At 44.5% G+C, this 19,261-nt stretch overlaps 1 protein-coding gene across 2 annotated transcripts in view; it reads right to left on the reverse strand.

Annotated features, from left to right (window-relative positions):
• NHERF2 (NHERF family PDZ scaffold protein 2) overlaps positions 1-19,261 on the reverse strand; it is a 57,328-nt gene that overhangs the window by 32,902 nt on the left and 5,165 nt on the right. For both annotated transcript variants that reach the window (XM_053365635.1, XM_053365634.1), the window contains exon 2: positions 16,111-16,371. In XM_053365635.1, the coding sequence (XP_053221610.1) occupies positions 16,111-16,371 (261 nt within the window). The remainder of the gene's footprint in view (positions 1-16,110; positions 16,372-19,261) is intronic.

Genomic DNA, 19,261 nt, shown 5'->3' on the forward strand with positions numbered 1-19,261 from the left:
CTGCACACTGAAAAGTGAAACTCCTAAATTCAATTCTCACATTAAGGAGCCTAATGAAAATTTGTCAGCAGATTTTTCCTAATATAAATATGCTTACATACAGTTTTCCATAAGATACATGTTTTTGCAAAGTGACTTCCCCTACTAGAATGCATTTTTAATGTTATTTTCAGTAATATATGCATTCTATGCACATTTGCCCCAGTATAAGCATTTTATGCCTGTATTCTTAATGATACTGCAACCCTCCTGTAGGCTTTATTTTAGAAACCAAATGGACTTTGTTCTTTTCTGTACATTCCTTTTAAAATGAACACGTACAAGGCAAAGGGGAAATAATTTATATACAATAATAATTTATTGGGGGGGGGAGAGAGCAAAAAAAAGGCCATGAATCTTTCTTTACTATCTTACCAGAACATAATAATTTGCCCTGCTGAATCAGGCCAATAGCCTATCTAGTCCAGTACCCTGCCCCACAATAGCCAAGCACATACACCAAAAGGAAACCCACAAGCAAGACCTGACCACACAAGCCCTCTCTCTCCCTGTGGTTTCCAGCAGACCCATCACAAGTAATAATAATAATAATAATAATAATAATAATAATAATAATATTATTATTATTATTATTATTATTATTATTATTATTATTATTATTTTCTACCCTTCTCATCTGCTGGGTTTCCCCAGCCACTGACAGCCTTATTCCCCTCCATGAATTTGTCCAATCCCATTTTAATGCCATCCAAGTAGTTGACCATCACTGCCTCCTGTACAAGTGAGTTCCACAATCTAACTCTGTGCTCCGTGAAGTAGTAGTTTCTTCTGACTGTCTTGAAGCTTCCAACATTCAACTTCACTGGATGTCTGCAAGTTCTAGTGTTTTCTTGGGGAGAGACAGAAACTTTCCTCCATCCATTTTCTCCCCATCACACGTTAAGGTCATAAACTTAACTATTAGGAAGAACATCTCAAAGACAAATTTTATTAGAGCTTCAGCTTCTGTGCATTTGTCACTGGGTCCAAGAAACTGATACAGCCACCTCTCTACCCTTCGGAAAACTGTCCAGGGACAGATGTTCCAGTTAATTAAATCAAAAGAAGCTTGCAAGAATTCAGCCGTCCATTCCCACCCAGCTTATCAAAATGCAGCAGCTTCCAGAAACACACGTGGCTGAGCCCCTGATAAAAACTGTCTTGCGACTGTTCACGTACGCCTCTACCAACACATGTCACTTTGAGCACTGCATATCCTATGCCAGCCTTCGCCCAACCCTGTGAAATCGCAGAGATGTTTTAGGATACAACTCCCAGCCAGCACGTCTCCACCTTTCCACATTCTTCAATTTACTTTTAAGCAGGTACAAATCACGAATTATCAGCTGGGTCAGATAACCCCGCAGAGAGCAGCGCCATCTCCGGAGAGGCGGGGTGTGTATGGTGTGATGGACAGGGTCTATCAGCTCCGTTTTCAGCTTAGCAGCCAAATATAATCCATTCCCGCCCTTTGCTGGGAAGAATGTTGCGATGGAATCTAATCTATCTTGATCCAAGACAAAGCAAAGAGGACAGAGTGACCAGGAACCCTTTTCTCTCCATACACTCTGAAAGCAGCCATTATGGTCTAAGATTTCGCCTCTTGGCAAACATCCCTCTAACAAAGGTGTGAGAGAGGGCAAAAAATAGCTGCTTTGTTTTTAAACGATTTTTTTCCCATTAAAAATCTGCTCAACTTCTCCGGTTTTACACAATAAACTGGGTTATGCAGGGCCAAGTATACAAGCAGCACACAAACAACAAAAAAGCTTGTGGCACCTTTAAAGACCAACACATTTATTACAGCAAACTTTAAGAGGACCCCAAGGCCTCTGTTTTTGCTTATCCTGCAAGAGACCAGCACAATCTACCTTTCTGGAAAAAGAGGCGCCAAGGGGATGAAAGAACAAAGGGCCACATTATCAGCTGGTACCAAAGTGATTCATCAGGGAGTTTATCTGAAGATCGCCAAGACTCACGGTAAACTGGAAGGAAACTTACCAAGGAAGGAAGACATGCAGTGTTGAAACTGACCCAAAATTGATCCACATCTTTCATGGCAGTCGGGTGGCCGTGAGCACCAGAGATAGGTGTTTTCTCCCTGATGTGCACAGACATCCAGAACTGATTGTGAAAGGCATGAAAGAACCACTTGTAGAAAGCAGTGGCATTTCTTACTGTAACAAAAGTTTGGATAAAGCAAAGATGGTGCGACACAGAGGAGCTGTGAGGGGATATAGGAGCTGTGATGGGGTGAGGGTTTGGGTGAGCTGTAAGGAGATGGGCTGGGGCTTGGCAAGGGGAGTCAGGGGTTTGGAAAGCCATGCAAACAGGGGCAGCAGCCCTTACTATACTCAATATTCGTGAATAAAGCCACCAGCCCTTTTATACCCTGGCTGCATATGAAGGTAGTGTGAGCCTGCAGAGGAGACAGAGAGGACCTCTGGCTGGAGCTGATCAAGTATGTTTGCTCCAGCTTGGAAGGCGTTCCTGACCTGCTTCTTCATTTGTGTCACGGCTGTGTCAACAGAAGAACTGTTAGCAACATGGCACAGGCCCAACACGTTCCAATCTTGCTGCAAACAGAGAACAGCCTTCTCTGGTGCTCTCCAGGTGTTGTGGGCCCACAGCACCCATCAGCCCCACTGCTGAATCCCCCACACTTCCTGTGTACATTTCCTCCATTTTTATTGTCCTGTCCTCCTGCTTTTAATGACTGGCAAGGCCAGATGAAGAAATGTCGCTGCCTGAGGCAGACAAGATGGTGCCCACAAAGGCACACACCGTACTTCATGTAGCACAACAAGCTGCCTTGCTGATGGGGTAGCATCTTAAAGGCAGAAAGGGAGCCCTAGAGATGAAGGGCAGGCTCTTCATTCCCCCCTCCCCTGCTTTGCTCTCCAGTCCCTCACTGCTATTGCCCACCCATCCCAAATCTGCCACATGAAGTGGGTGCCCAATCATAGCTGTCAACGTTTTCCTTTTTTTAAGGGAAATTCCCTTATTCCGAATAGGATTCCTCGCAAGAAAATGGAAAAGTTGACAGCTATGTGCCCAATGGTTGGAGCAGCCCTGATGAAGAAGAGTCCTGCTGGATCAGGCCAATGAGTCAATGGGATAGATTCCTCAATAGGAAGCCCACAAGCAGGATCTGAGTACAGTGGTACCTCTGGTTATGTAGTACTTAATTCGTTCCGGAGGTCCGTTCTTAACCTGAAACTGTTCTTAACCTGAAGCACCACTTTAGCTAATGGGGCCTCCTGCTGCTGCCGCACCGCTGGAGCACAATTTCTGTTCTTATCCTGAAGCACTATTTCTGGGTTAGCGGAGTCTGTAACCTGAAGCGTATGTAACCCGAGGTACCACTGTACAAGAGCGACTGATTCTCTGTCACTGTGGTTTCTAGCAACTGGTATTCAGAAGCATTGCTGCCTCCAACTGTGGAGGCAGAGCCAAGCCGTCATGGCTATCCTCTGTAAATCCTGAATTCCAACATTCTGCTTTGTTGGATGTCCACAAATTCTAGTGTTATGAGAGAGGGAGAAATACTTTTCTCTATCCACTTTCTCTATGCCATGCATAATTTTGCAAACATGTATTGTGTCACCTCTTGCCCAACCTTTCTATAAACTAAGAAGTCACAAACACTGCAACCTTCCCTTGCTGTGGAGACCCCAGTATCACTAGAGGCCCTTGTCAAGGAACCATATTCCTTATTTATTTCAATGTTTTGCCCTGCCCTTCCTCCTGAAAAAGCTCAGTGTGGCAAACACACCAATTATAATAAAAACATAGTCAAAGGCATTCTAAAAACAGTTAGAAACATTCTAAAAACATTCTCTCAGCTGGTGATTATGGGGTTACCAAGAATACTATCTTCTAGCCATCAAATGCCTTGAGGAAACAGGAAGGTCTTTAAATTCCTCCTAAAAGTCCATCATCTCCTTAGGGAGATATATGCTAGAGCAGACATATTTTACCAGCCTTCCCCAACCTGGTGCCCTCCAGATGTTTGGGACCATGGAGCTTCCTGAGGGTGATGGGAGCTGAAGCCCAAAACAGGCTTCAGATTGGGGAAGGCTCAACATAAAACAGCTCCACATTGAATCCTACAACTCATCTTCATCCCACTTCAAGCACCTCAACCTCTCCTAAGGCAGCATCCAAAAACATAATCCAGAAGTCAAATTTAAAATATTAACTGATGCAAAGGAAAGAGGCGGATTTGCCCTGCCAGACCTTAAACTTTACTATGAATCAGCAGCATTCTGCTGGTTGAAAGACTAACTGCTTCTTGAGAACACGGACATTTTGGACCTAGAAGGTTTTAACAATGTTTTTGGGTGGCATGCATATTTGTGGTACGACAAGGTTAAAGCACATAAAGCATTTAAAAACCATATTGTCAGGAAAGCATTGTTCAACGTCTGGATAAGATACAAAGACTTATTGGAAAATAAAACCCCAAGGTGGTTGTCACCAATGGAAGCGAAGGCTCAGAAAAAGCTCAATATGGAGGCTAAATGGCCGAAATATTCGGAAATATTTGAACAAGAAGGAGATAAATTGAAATTGCAGAGTTTTGAGAAATTAAAAGATAAAGTGCGAGACTGGCTTCATTATTATCAAATAAGAGAGGCCTATAATTTGGACAAAAAAAATGGCTTCCAGGTGGAAAAATCAAAATTGGAAACAGAATTGTTAGATCCCAAAACTAAGATACTTTCAAGAATGTATAACTTGCTGTTAAAATGGAATACGCAGGATGAAACGGTTAAATCTGCTATGATTAAATGGGCACAAGATATTGGTCATAACATTATGTTTGCTGACTGGGAACAGTTGTGGACCACCGGTATGAAATTTACGGCATGTAATGCCTTAAGAGAGAATATTATGAAAATGATATACAGGTGGTACATGACACCAGTCAAGCTTGCAAAAATATATCATTTGCCCGATAACAAATGTTGGAAATGTAAAGAAAATGAAGGTACATTCTTTCACCTTTGGTGGACGTGCCCAAAGATTAAGGCTTTCTGGGAGATGATCTATAATAAAATGAAAAAGGTATTTAAATATACCTTCCTGAAGAAACCAGAGGCCTTTCTCCTGGGCATAGTCGGCCAATTGGTGCCAAAGAAGGATAGAACTTTCTTCATGTATGCAACAACAGCAGCAAGAATACTCATTGCAAAGTATTGGAAGACACAAGATTTACCCACCCTGGAAGAGTGGCAGATGAAGGTGATGGACTATATGGAATTAGCGGAAATGACTGGCAGAATCCGAGACCTGGGAGAAGAGTTGGTGGAAGAAGATTGGAAGAAATTTAAAGACTATTTGCAGAAACACTGTAAAATTAATGAATGTTAAAAATGATGTTGGATTGAAAATAAGTGGCATTAGCAACAAAGTTAATGAGAATATGCAAAAATGAATTGATAATGGATGAAAATACAGAGTTATAATATGTTAAGATATAGAGTTAAGATAAACGAAAGAGGGTAAGGATTTGCTGATTTGATTATTTAAATGGGAATACAAAAAGGGGAGGTGTGAGGAGGTCAAGGAAACAAGCTAATGAGTTTAAAGTTACAAAAAATGGATTTGTTTTTAACTCTTTTTTATCTATCCGTTTTTTGTATTTTTATTTTTATTTTTTATTTTTTATGTATTTTTGTATGTTTTCTTTTTTTACCTTTTTTTCCTATGTTTTTTTTTGTATTCTGTAAACCTATGTTTTTCTAAAATTTCAATAAATATTTTATTTTAAAAAAAATCAGAAGTCAAAGAAGATGTGTGTCTATAATTCTTTGCTGAACCTGTAGGTCCCACATTTCAAAACATTTTTGTTCCACTAGAGACCTGCCTCAAATCTGAAGCTAAAGATTTCACAAGCTGAGTTCAAATCAGTTATGTGTAACTCGACCTCTTTGATCCCACTGCCTGGGCTCACAGTCTCCTGGGCACCAAAGCTGTCTTGCCTGTTCAGATCAAGCTACTCACTCGCAAATCATTAGTATTGCTATCTATTTGCTCGTTCAAAGCATTTAACACCCTGCTCTTCAGCCAGAAAAAGCTCTCAGGGGGACTTACAGATCAATAGAGCACAACACAGTCCTAGCCCTCAGGCTGAACAATCTATAAAGACATGACACAAAAGGAAAAATGAATGAGGAGGGGAAAGGAAAGGAACTCAGGTACCAAGTTCTTGTTGTTAAGATTCATACAATAAACAGCTTTGAAGCTCCCTTTTTTTTTTTTAATGGAATGCTTATAGTTAAATAGGGACGCGGGTGGCGCTGTGGGTAAAAGCCTCAGCGCCTAGGGCTTGCCGATCGAAAGGTCGCGGTTTGAATCCCCGCGGCGGGGTGCGCTCCCGCTGCTCGGTCCCAGCGCCTGCCAACCTAGCAGTTCGAAAGCACCCCCAGGTGCAAGTAGATAAATAGGGACCGCTTACCAGCGGGAAGGTAAACGGCGTTTCCGTGTGCTGCGCTGGCTCTCCAGATGCAGCTTTGTCACGCTGGCCACGTGACCCGGAAGTGTCTCCGGACAGCGCTGGCCCCCGGCCTCTTGAGTGAGATGGGCGCACAACCCCAGAGTCTGTCAAGACTGGCCCGTACGGGCAGGGGTACCTTTACCTTTACCTATAGTTAAATGGGGGGGTGAAACAGGCCTCAGAGGCCTCTGAGAAATATCCAGGTGACCCAACCTTTTTGGAAATGGCTATAATGCAGGAACAAGTTATTGACCTTACAGGGTGGGGCCTCGGCCTTCCAGGGCGAACCTGGAATGTGCTGGCTTTTTGTCACTCGCCATGGCAGGTAGGCCAATGGGAGCTCAGTTGATACCACCATCTCCAGAACAAAATGGTTCTCCTCAGAGAGCTGTTGGCTTCCGTTTCTTGACTACGGGTGCTTTCTTGGAGAGATTCTGCAGTCATGTTATGTACGTTCCACTTCTTACTACTATTAAAGCTATAAATGTAATTTTCACCAAAGACAGCTGGGGGGGGAGGAACCTCTTGGTTTTGACTGAGAGGGTTTCCACACCAACAACCAAAGCTGCTGGCCTTGAAATGTTACCTAGGCCAGGAACAGCACTTTAGATGGCTTACTGTCAACACAAGAGGAAATTTTGAGCTGACATAACAGTGCTGTTAATTAAAGCTAAGCGGCTAATCGAGATCTTTAGCAGGAATGTAAATAGTGCCCTGCAAGATCAGAACAGAGATCTAGCCAAGCCTTCCCTAATCTAGGAACATAAGAAGAGCCTGCTGGACCAGATCGATGGCCCATCTAGTCCAGCATCCTGCTCTCACAGTGGCCAACTAAATGCCCCAGTGGGAAACCCACAAACAAGATTCAAGCACAAGAGCAACTCTGCCTCCCTCCTGTGCTTCAACCTCACACCCTCCAGATATTTTAAACTACAGCTGCCATCAGCCCCAGCATCCTACAGCTGTGCTGAACGAGGCTGCAGTCCCAAACATCTGGGGAGCACCAGGTTGGCGAAGCCTGCCCTGCCATGTCTCCATTTTAACCGTCTTTCCCCCCACTACCCGCCCAAAAAGCCCTTGCTTACAGGAACAGCACTCCAATCCACTGATTATTCTGTCTGCAAGACCCTGACAGATTCTGCTCTCCATCACTGCAGCCTTTTCCAGAGTGGCAGATCTGTCTCCATTATGACGCACTTGGCTTCTGAAGGTGCTTTTAATCAGAGTCTATCAAGAAGGCTTCATAGCTATTAACCTGGCATGATAATCCTGATATATTGCTCTGAATTACAGCTGAAGCATTTGGGAACCTGTCCACAGATCCCAGCCTTTGTTCAGAACAGTCAGCCAGGGAGGTTGTTTTTTGCCAGAGGTTTTTTAAAAAAGGCAAGTTATCTTGACCACTGTGTGTGTAAAAGGCTAAAAGGCAGCTCCCTGACATGTTGAAAAAAGGGTTTGCATGGCTACCCTAGCGGTATGAAAGAAGGGGATAATTTCTCAGGGGTTCCAATGTAGCAGTGTGCTCCTTAGATAATTTATGTTGCCACCCTTTGCAAAAGAGCAATTTGCAAACAGGCAAACAGATTTTTTTTTAATCATACAATAACACAATCCATAAAATAATCTTTAAAAACTGGATAAATGTTACGATTTATCTATACATACTGCTTTGGGGCCCCAAAACATCCACTCTAAAGCAGTTAACAGGATTCTAATTACAACCAACCAATCAAAAGAATATGAAGTAGCAAAATCTCCCACCAATCACACTGAATATGTGTTTGTGAGCTGGATTCATGCTCTAACCACAGATGCAGCTCCCTGCCATTCCACTTCACTCTTGGGAGCCAGGTGAACCCACACGCATGCACCTGCCAGCTGCTCCAATCTCTCACCAAGGAGCAAGCCCACCCACAACCCAAGGGAGTCTCCTTGCCCTCATCACACCCCCTTGGGGCCACCCACCGATGCTGGCACACTAGCCCTGACCCAGCATCGATGGCAACCAAAGTGCCCATGCAGTATCCTCTGCAAAACTGCAAGAGATTGCCCTTTTCTGAATCCTGAGAAGATTGCCCAGCCACCTTGAGTGATCCCTAAGCAGAAGGAAATCTGTCATTTTCAGCTTCTCATTTCTCCAGTCTTAAATTCAGTTTGCCAAATCTGTTTGCATTGTTGAAAACCCTCCTTAGAATTCATCAGCATTTTAGTGCAAATTCCTCCCAATATACACATTTTGTATGCAATTTTGCCTAAAGTACACTTGTTTACAAAGCAATTTTTCCCCTTTTGCATGTTATTTTTTACCAATATAAGCATTTTTATGGACATTTTACCTTAGCACGTGCATTTTTGTACACATTACAACTGCACTGCAAAAGTCAGGAAAGCACGTATTTCCAAGGAGGCTGTGCTTTGGTTCTTGCATTGTTTTGCAAAGTGTGAATTCGGCAGGTTCGCTTTTAATTGTCAGTTGGGTCGACTTTCTCCCCCTTCCCTAGCGATCTCCCACCCCTAGAGATCATCACAGACATGTTAATGGAACTCTTTCCCCACCACCCATCATCACCAAATCGCTTGGGCCGTTGGCATAAACACAGCTCTACTTCCAGGAAACATCACCAGCAGGCCCTTTCCCCGAAAGAGAACAGAGCTGTGAGCAGCTTGGTTCCGAGAAAGCAAAAGGAGGCCCTAAAGGACACCAAAGATGGGGTGGAGGAGATCGTGCAACAAGTCTGTTGATGTTCTTTCCCCTGCAAAAAGGTATCCAGGGACAACAGCAGCCATGAGCTTTTAACAGAATCACTGCATCTAATCTCTAAGAAGAGAGGAACTGGGACCTGAGGCTTCTAGTTTGTGGACTTTATAAGTTGATGGTTATTTGGTGGTAAGGGGAAGGAGATAAAGTCCTGCTCAGAGGCACCGCCTCCATTACTAGTTCACATGCCTCTGAAAAGCCTAGGCCCTGGCTCAAAATAATTCCTCTCCCCAACCCCTCTCTGCACCAAGTTGAACATCTTGCTTTCCTGGGGACCAAACACACTGGCCTATCTCAAATTCGAGAGAAGTGCTTGTTTTCTAAAAACAAAAGGTGAGGGGGCTGAAGCCGGACATCATCTTCCCTGACCTCAAAGCCTTCTCCTACAGCCTCAGATGTTTGAGGGTTCTGCTTGAGTGTTTCCCACTGGCTTCTGGTTGGCCATGGGAGAACAGGATGTCAGGCAAGTTAGGTCCCCTCTGGCCTGATTCATCAGTCTCTTCTTATGGAATCAGAGTGCCAACACCATCATGAGTGCAAATCATCACAAATGCACACTGAGAAGTCTGAGAAGCCTGCATCAATTGTTCCAAGTGCACAACTTTGCAATCTCAACTCTCTCTCTCTCTTGCCACCCATGGCCTTGGAGGGCATTGCATTGTTGATGACCCTCGGGTCCCTTCCATGGTTCTGAGTTGTCAGCACCTGACTACTGCTCATTTTGCCTCTAACTCTTCCAGTCCCTCAGGGAGCTTCTAAAACACCTCCTGCTCCCTTCAAACCCGTGGGAAAATCAGCTCTGGTCTACTGGGGCCTTTGGGTTTTTCCCCAGAGCTCCTTTATCAGAAATCCCAATGAAGAGCCGCTCAGAGGTCTTAAATGACCCGTTAATCCCGCATTCGCCAACCCGTTAATGGAATTAAAAGGCCCTTCAGAGAACTTTAAAGCCACCACTTAAATCTGTGGCTTGCCTGAATGCAGCTCTGTTTGTCAGGCAAACGCTTAAACAGTCAGATGTAAAAGATTAAGCTGGGATCTGCAGAATAAGGAGTACACGAGAGCTCACGCAGTCGCCTGGGTCCTGCCAACATATTCCTAATTAGTTTACAGCTATTTAATATTCTTACAAGCCAGTGAGTGAGTTTGAAAGTTTCTGGCTTATTAATTAATTCCGCAAATAAACGAAGTTTACATTAAAAAAAACAAAAAACCACTCTTTCTTATCTGGCTAGAGAGAGATTGAGAATTTGAGGCTGCCCAGTCCTTTCCAGACCCATTCACCAGTCAGGAAACCAGGGAAGAAAAAAGAGGCAGCTGCTCCTCATTTATTCCCCACAACAACCCTGCGAGGTAATGACGGGCCTAAAGGCACCCAGGGAGCTTCATAGCCAAGTGGGATTCGAACCCTGGTCTCCTGGGTCCTAGAATAATATTCTAACCACTGTACTGCACTGGCTCTCACTATCTCATTTGAGATAGATCAGGGATGAGGGAGTGCCCCTTTGGATAATGAGGTTTTTGTTCCTTATTGCACGCTCAAGATCACTTGATATGTCTCCGTTTTGCATGTGTTCGTTCATAAGTCTCCTACTTCCTGTTTCTCCATCAATCTACAAATTGATATTTTTCAACCCGCGTGAAGCACTGTCTGTGAAGCAATTTTGTATTTCGCAAACTATGCATCTTTGTACCCATTTTATCTGCACTGAGGCAGGTTTTGAGCCAAAACCTCTTATCACCACATGCAATGCCAGCGTGGTGTAGTGGTCAGAACATCGGACTAAGGCCTGGGAGACCAGGGTTCAAATCCCCCACTCTGTCATGCAGCTCACTGGGTGATCTCAGTCACTCGCTCTCAGCCTAACCTCCCTCACAGGGTTGTCGTGAGGGTGAGATGGGGAGGAAAAGAACCATGTACTCCTCAGAGGAAGGGATATAAATGCAACAAATACACAATAAATAAACAAAAATCCTGGGCAATGGAAGAAGAGAGTCAAGATGTTGGGGTACTACTTCCATCTCTTTAGAGCCAACATGAGGACTAACAAGATGATTTTATAGTACAGTGGTACCTCGGGTTAAGTACTTAATTCGTTCCGGAGGTCCGTACTTAACCTGAAACTGTTCTTAACCTGAAGCACCACTTTAGCTAATGGGGCCTCCTGCTGCTGCCGCACCGCCAGAGCACAATTTCTGTCCTCATCCTGAAGCAAAGTTCTTAACCTGAAGCACTATTTCTGGGTTAGCGGAGTCTGTAACCTGAAGCGTATGTAACCCGAGGTACCACTGTATTGTTCTTTTGCACCCAGCGGCCTGATCCTGGCCATGGAAACATCACACTGCCAAGTCTTCCACTGAGACATTGGTGCACAATTCCTCAGTAGCACCCACCCTTTCTGCTGGGAATCTGAAGCTCCTTTGGTTCAGAGGCCCACGGCGCTCGCTTGTGTCCCTGGGAACAAACGTGGGGCCCAGCCTAGCCCATCCTGATGCTAATCTTGCTCCCACCTCCCAACCATTTCCACTTGCTTTGTGTTTCACTAAAAATACAGCTGCAGAGGAAATTTCTGTTGTGGGGTGGGTACCTTCCTTCTTGGGAGGGGCTTCCTGCCAACACCCCGACTCAAAAACAACCAGGCGGTTCAAGTTCCTGACCAGAACTCTAATGGGAGGCGGGAGAAGGAGAGGAGGATGCTCTGAGGTCATGCGTATGGCACCGAGCGCACACTTTGATCCCATGCCTGCCCCAGACCCTCCCTCGGTTGCAGGCTTGCGCTTTCTGCAAGAACGCTGGTAGATCAACACCGCAGATTTCAAGCACGTTCAGCGCGCATCTAAAGCACTTCCTCCCATAATGGGAACTGTAGTTTAAGGGTGCTGGGAACTGTAGCACGGTGAAGGGGAAACAACAGAGGGAAATGATAGCGATAATAAGAATAGTGGTGACAGGCAGAGAGAAGGAAAAGCCAAGGGGGTCAAGGTGCCAAGAGGAGCATCAACATGTTTTATAACAGGGGTGGGGAACCTACGGCCCTCCAAGCTTCTTATCTGGCCCTCAGAACTCTCCCGAAGCCACGCCCCTGCTCCATCCCCTCCTGGAGGATTGTTGCCTGCCTGGGACATGTCCTTGAATTCTGATGATGTCTCCTGCTTGCCTGGAGGATGGAAAGTGCAGCGGATGTAGAAACTAGCCCACTGTACAAAGGTAATATTGACACTCATTCCCCTGCCCGCTTTTGCCTCTAGCCCTCCCCACTGCAGGCATGTGGCCCCTGGAAGGTTGCCCACAGGAAAAGGCAGCCCTCGGGCTGAGAAAACTATCCCCACTGCTGTTCTAGAGGGTAACCAACAACAAGCCATCCCAAATCATTGAAGTGTAGAGTTGGAAGGGACCCTGAGTACCATCTAATGCAACCCCCTGCAACGCAGGAATATGCAGCTGTCCCATACAAGAATCGAACCTGAAACCTTGGCGTTATCAGCACCAAGCTCTAACCACCTGAGCTACCTGCCTGGGACAATAACATGTCTCACTGGGTCTAGCAACAGTTAAAACTGGACTGTGTCAGCAACGTGGCAGGCTCTCAAACGGCCATGAATCTTCCTTGTCCTCTCAGAAAAGCGCGCCGTTGAGGCCTAAAAGATGCCATTGTGCAATCTTCCCTCACAATCAGAGCTCCTCTGATAAAAGACATAAAACGAACCTTTCCTGGGCTGGATATGAATGCTTTGAGTTTTTAAAAGCCAGCCCTGTATAGAATCTGGAAAACGTTTGAGGAGGGTCTGCAGTTCTGCGGCAGAGGACCCTAAATCACAGCCTCACCAGTTAAGTCTGCCTGAGAGCAGCCAGGCCGGTGCGGTGCACCAAAGGCCACAATCCTGCAAGACTTCAAAAATGGATTTTAATGTTAATTTTTTTTTAAAAAAAGAGCAGGTCTATAGTCTTCAGTATAAACCTGAAAGCACAGATCCATTTATATACTGAACTCTGTGAAGCTAGCTAAGGGGGACATATGGATGAACAAAAGTTACAGCAGACAGAAAATGTTAGTCACTGCCCCTCACCCCAATAATGCAGAATAAGAGGAGGGTGGGAGAAAAATGTAAATATGCTTATCTGCCTCATTTCGGCAGGTTGCAGAACTGAGATTTCCGTGGGGCATATAATTTAATTTATTTCCCTTAAATATATATATATATATATATATATATATATATATATATATATATGGTGATACCTTGGTTTACAAACTTAATCTGTTCCGGAAGTCCGTTCTTAAAGCAAAGCGTTCTTAAACCAAGGTGTGCTTTCCCATAGTAGTGGGGGACTCAATTTACAAATGGAACACACTCAACAGGATGTGGAACATGTTCTGCTTCCAAGGCAAAGTTCACAAACCAAAACACCTACTTCTGGGTTTGCAGCGTTCTTAATCCAAGTTGTTCATGAACTAAGCTGTTCTTAAACCAAGGTACCACTGTAGTGGGGTACACACTGCCATGAGTTCAAATTTACTCAGGAGAGGAACTGATGCTTCCCTCCCCCTTAGCGATCCATTCGCAACATGCGAGAGAGCAATTTCCACCCACTCCCCTGGAAAACATCACAAGTGGGCTAATTAGTGCTGGGAAGGCTGCAGATCCTGCCCCAGGGTCTCTCTAATAAGGTGTTTCGCAGCAGCTGTAATTTAAGCTTTATAAACCTGACCTGATGGTGACCCTCTCTGTTCGCTGTTGCTTTTTCTCTTTTTCAAAAGCCTGCGCAGAGCAAGAGCGGAAGTGCATTTGTAAAGGAGTCAAGGGAACATGACGGCATTCTCAGGAGCTGAGTTACATGCGCTTGCCTGAGGTTATCAGGGCTCCTGTCCTGGGGCTCGTTACAATGCAAAGGCACCTATAAAATCAGTAGGGTTCTTGACTGGTTTAAGACGTACCTGGTGCAAGATTGTTTGCCCTTGCCTGGGAGCAAGCCCCATTAAAAATATTTATTCATGTGCTCATTTCAAATAATAATAATAATCTGCCCATCACCCAAAGGTCCCAGAGCGAAATGCACACATTTCAGAATCAAATTTAACTATAATATGAAAAGCGGCATTTTTTTAAAAAAACTGGATTCAAAATACAAATTAAAAGACAGCAGCAACCAAAACCCCAATATACCTCTCTCTTGCACACAAACCCAAAGGCCTATGCAAAGGCCAGGCATATATGGATAGGATTATTCTGTAAATTTAACTGTATTTCAAAGAAAAGCTCACAAATCACTAGTCCACATTGAGGCTGTTTTTTTAAAACAAGGCTGCCTGTCTAAACACCACTATGAAAAACCATTTCCAATACAGGATGAGAGAGGAAATTTTTTGTCAAGCTTCTCAGCTAGGTAGCAATTCTGACTTGTTTTATTATTGTTGTCATTTATTTCTGCAATTTAATTACATTTGCATAGAACCAAGGTGAGTCATGTCTGATGCAGAAGAAGTTTTGCAAGCCTGGGTAGGAGGAGGGGGAACAATACTTCAAACAAATGTTGGGACTACAGTTATCCATGCAGTTCTTCTGCCCACACCCAAACAGATACCCTTTACTCTATCGTGAGCCAATCCAAAACTGTCTGCAAACTTTTGCAAACCTGCTTAGCTTCCCTTCAATTATTCAGGACACAGAATCTGGGTTTCGTGGTCACAGAATTCCCATTTTGCCTGCCTGTTTTGCTACAAACCACCAAATGAGGTCGGAATTAATGGAGCTAATATCTTAGCCCCCTTTTCAGCCTAGAGAATCTGCTGATGGCATAACCCCAGGCGCCTGTAAATAGAGCCCTAACGACACATCTTGACCTCATTTGCCACAGAGTAACTAAGGACCACTTCATTCCCCTAACCCTTTCCTTTCCGCTAATGCCAGATTATCCCTCCCACCACCACACCCCTCCCTGGTGCAGGAAAGCCCAACTAAAAACCTCCCTCTGCTGTGTATTTATCACAGTCCCAACACTCACTCCCAATGTCCAGTCAAAATGCTCCTGGGTGCCCCTACCCACCCACCCTTTTTGTATTCCTTCAAAGCAAGTCCATCTGCCACCTCCAGCCCAAGAGAAACACAATCAGGCTTTTCAGTGGCTGGCCAAGGGATGGGGGAATCTGACCATTTCAGCCTCTTTCAGTAGCTCATTCCCCCAACCTTAACATCTACACATTTCCATATAAGTTTGGCTAGTCTTCATGAAAATCCCTCATGCATTTCAGTGCTGATCTCTCCCGATATCCACATCGTTGTATGCAATTTTGCCCAAAGTACACATTTTTTGCAATACAATTCCCCCAATACAATGCATTTTTGAATCTTATTTTCACCAAAAGGGGCATTTCTATGCACACAAGTATACACATTCTTTTACGCATAAGCTGGCCAGCAAACTGCTTTGCAAAATCCAGAATTTCAAAGTGTTGTTTCAGAAATTGCAAATGAGGTAGCTTCCTCTTTAAATGCAAACTCCGTCAGGCATGTGCAGCATGCCTCCAAAGTGTGCTCTCATACCACTCTATAACATTCATGGGAACTGTCGTTTGCAACGGGTGCTGGGAACTGCCGCTCTGGGAGGCCAGCGCGCTTGACAAACTACAGCTCCCAGGAATCTTTGAGGGAAGCCATGACATAAAGTGGTGCAAGTGTGCTTTAAGCGGAGAAATATAAATCACGCTTGCGCATGGCCGCCACCATCCTGGAAAGTCCAGAGCAACCCAGAAACCTCTGGCTGCCCGGAGTTACACCCACACAACCCTCCAAATGCGCCCGAAATTGGCCTTACCTTCTTCCCACTCTCTGAGCTCAAGCTGTGCTTGTGCCTCTTGAGGTTTCGGTTGCTCAGGTCCAACTGGGGCTTCCAGGCCTCGCCGTTGTTGTCGCTTGCAGTCGGCTTGACCGGCGACACCTCGGGGTTTGCCACGATGCCCGTGCGGGCCATCTCCTCGGTGCAGGTGAGCTGCAGGCTCCGCAGGTACTCGTCGGTCTCTTTGTCCACCACCAGCAAGCGAGTCTCTGCTTCCACGGCCTTGATGCGCTGCACCACCTGGTGAAGGATGGGCAGGAAAGGAAGAAAAACAAATATGAGCAGGGACTCCTGGGGGTGGAAACCAAGCAATTACGGCTACAGAATTTCTGCCGAGTGCAAACCGTATGCCTGGTGCGTTGTGTTTATTTATTTGCTGCATTTATTCCCCAGCCTTTTCCTCCAAGGAGCTCAAGGTGGCATTTGTGGTTCTCCACCGAATCCTCACAACAACCCTGTGAGGTAGGTTGGGCTAATATAGCCTATTAACCAGGCTTCCTCAACCTCGGCCCTCCAGATGTTTTTGGCCTACAACGCCCATGGTCCCTAGCTAGCAGGACCAGTGGTCAGGGATGATGGGAATTGTAGTCTCAAAACATCTGGAGGGCTGAGGTTGAAGAAGCCTGCTATTAACCAATGGTTTCCTTTAACCAATGGATTGAAGGCACGGCAGCACTTGCAACATATGAACGGATTGCTCATAGATGCAGGGTTTGTTTGGCTAAATATGCTGATAAAAAATGTTTTATAAAACTTTTTATAAAAGTATGGAAATGGTTTATTGAATATTTACAGATAAAGTGTAAACAGATAAAAACACTGGCAGGGTTATTGTAACGACCTGCAGTTACATATTTAAAGAAGATACCATATTTTTCCATGTATAAGACTAGGCTTTTTCCCTAAAAAATAATGTCAAAAATTAGGGGGCATCTTATACATGGATAGTGCCGAGGGTGGACTGTGTATTTTTGAGTCCCCAATAGTAGGGGGCATCTTCTCCATGGGGACGTCCTATAGACGGAAAAATACAGTAAATAAATGAGTAAGTTAAGTTAATTTGGATATGCAGAAGGTATTAAAAATAAATTTAAAGACCCTCAGAAAGAGGGGGAAGTAAGTCAAGTTTTAAAATGTCAAAATGATTGGAAAATCAGTGAAATGTATATATCTAAAAAGTATATTTTTTATAAAAAAATTGATAAATGTACTGATATTTAGAACAAGTTTATACAGAACATAGTACATTAATCATATATGTATTAAGCATAAATAATAAAATACCTGTTACCATATATTGTATTATGTTTCTTCTCTTTCTCCCCCCCCCTTTATTTTATACAACTGAAAACCTTTATAATGTTAATTAATTTTAAAAGGAAAAGGAAAAAAGGCTAGGAGGCTGTGACCAGCCTAAGGTCACCCAGCAAGCCCCATGGCCAAACGGGAATTTGAACCTTGGTCCCTCCCGGGTCCTGGTCTGACACCTAACCACTACACCACACTGGCACCATAGTGGAGCAGAGCTATGATGCATTCACTTTCTGGATTTCAGGGCAGAGTGTGGGGAGCGGGGTGGAAAAAAAGTGGAGGGGCATGGGACAGACTTGCAAACTCGAGGATTTGGTGGGGTGGTGCAAGGGTTGGAGAACTTTCAGCTAACAGAAAAGTATGGTTGCAAGACCTACCTAAGATTAATCCACTAAATATTTAGTTGATCCACTAGAAAGAACCAAACTGGTAGACAAGGCATGTTAAAGGTATGTCTACTGGTTCGTTGATGTTACTTTGGTTCTGGTGTGTCACTTTAACACCTTCAAGACAAGACAACCAGCTATGGCATCTCTAGCTTTCATGGGCTGGGGATGATGTCGGCAGATGTGACCTTATCCAAATTCTGTGCTTGCCCAGTGCAGTTATGTAAGTTTCCCTCCCCCCCCCCAAGCTATCAAAAACAGTGTGCAGACTGACATGCCACGGTCCCATAACTCAAGCTGTAACGCTTTATATCTGTCCTTGACTCAATTTTACTTTGCAACTTTTCCAACCAACTCTCAGGATCCTCTATGCAAGGATTTGGCAGGAAACTTCAGAGTGTATTCAACTGAGGCTGGCGAAGGTGGGGGGGATAACTTTAGCAAAATCCACAGGCAGTCCCAGGTAGTATTTTGGAACAGCATTCTGTAATCTGAGAGGTGCATACCTTCATCTGAGGATACCTGCCTTCAGGTACCTGCTCTTGACCTTCCTGGAGACATCTGTTTGGCTACAATGGGATGATGCTAACGTCTATTCCAGCTGACGTTCTTAATTACAGCTAACTGGAACTTCCATGTTCAGAGGACGTCTACCTGAGTATGCCAGGTGCTGAGGCAAACGACCACAGAAGCAGGCTACTGCCTGCATTCTCTGCTTATGTGTTTCCTGAGACTACCTTGCCAGTCTCTGTAGGAAGCAGAATGCTGGGCTAAGTGGGGAATTGCTTGACCTAGCAGGGCTCACGATCTCATGCTACCTTACAGAGATGGCCTTATACTAAGGAAAGATGGAGCAGCATGTTTGAACACTGTTAAAGGCAGTAAATTGGGCTACCTTTGGTACAGGGGGAACCTGTTAGCCAGGTGGCTCAGGAATTTGAAGAAACCAAAAACAAACAAACAGTGCAGTTAAATCAATGATTGTTGTTAAACCACAGATCAATCGTTGTTATTGTTTATGTAGAGAATTATGCAGAAATTATGGTTTAAATATTCTGGTTGTTTGCCATAATAAACATTGATTGATTGATTGAAATCAGTACAGTTTTGAAAAGATCAGTCCTCCGTCTGGATGCAAAATGGCATCCAATGGTACCCAAAAATAGCTAAAACCCTGCTTCTTGCTCTCAGGGGCCAACATGCAAAATCTGCTCACTGTATCTTAATAATGTTTCCAAATGCATAAAAGAACAGATGGACAAACAGCTTTCCAAAATTCATAGCAGATGGCACAGAGTTAAAATCTATGAAAGTTAAGCAAATATTAGAGAGAACAGCCTTCCCCTACTGGTGCCCTCCATGACTGCATGAAACTGGGGGTGATGTGAGTTGCTGTAGCCCAAAACATCTGGGGGGCACTAGGCTGGGGAAGG

This window comes from Podarcis raffonei, chromosome 14, assembly GCF_027172205.1.
Source record: "Podarcis raffonei isolate rPodRaf1 chromosome 14, rPodRaf1.pri, whole genome shotgun sequence".
In the NCBI taxonomy this organism is placed as follows: domain Eukaryota; kingdom Metazoa; phylum Chordata; class Lepidosauria; order Squamata; family Lacertidae; genus Podarcis; species Podarcis raffonei.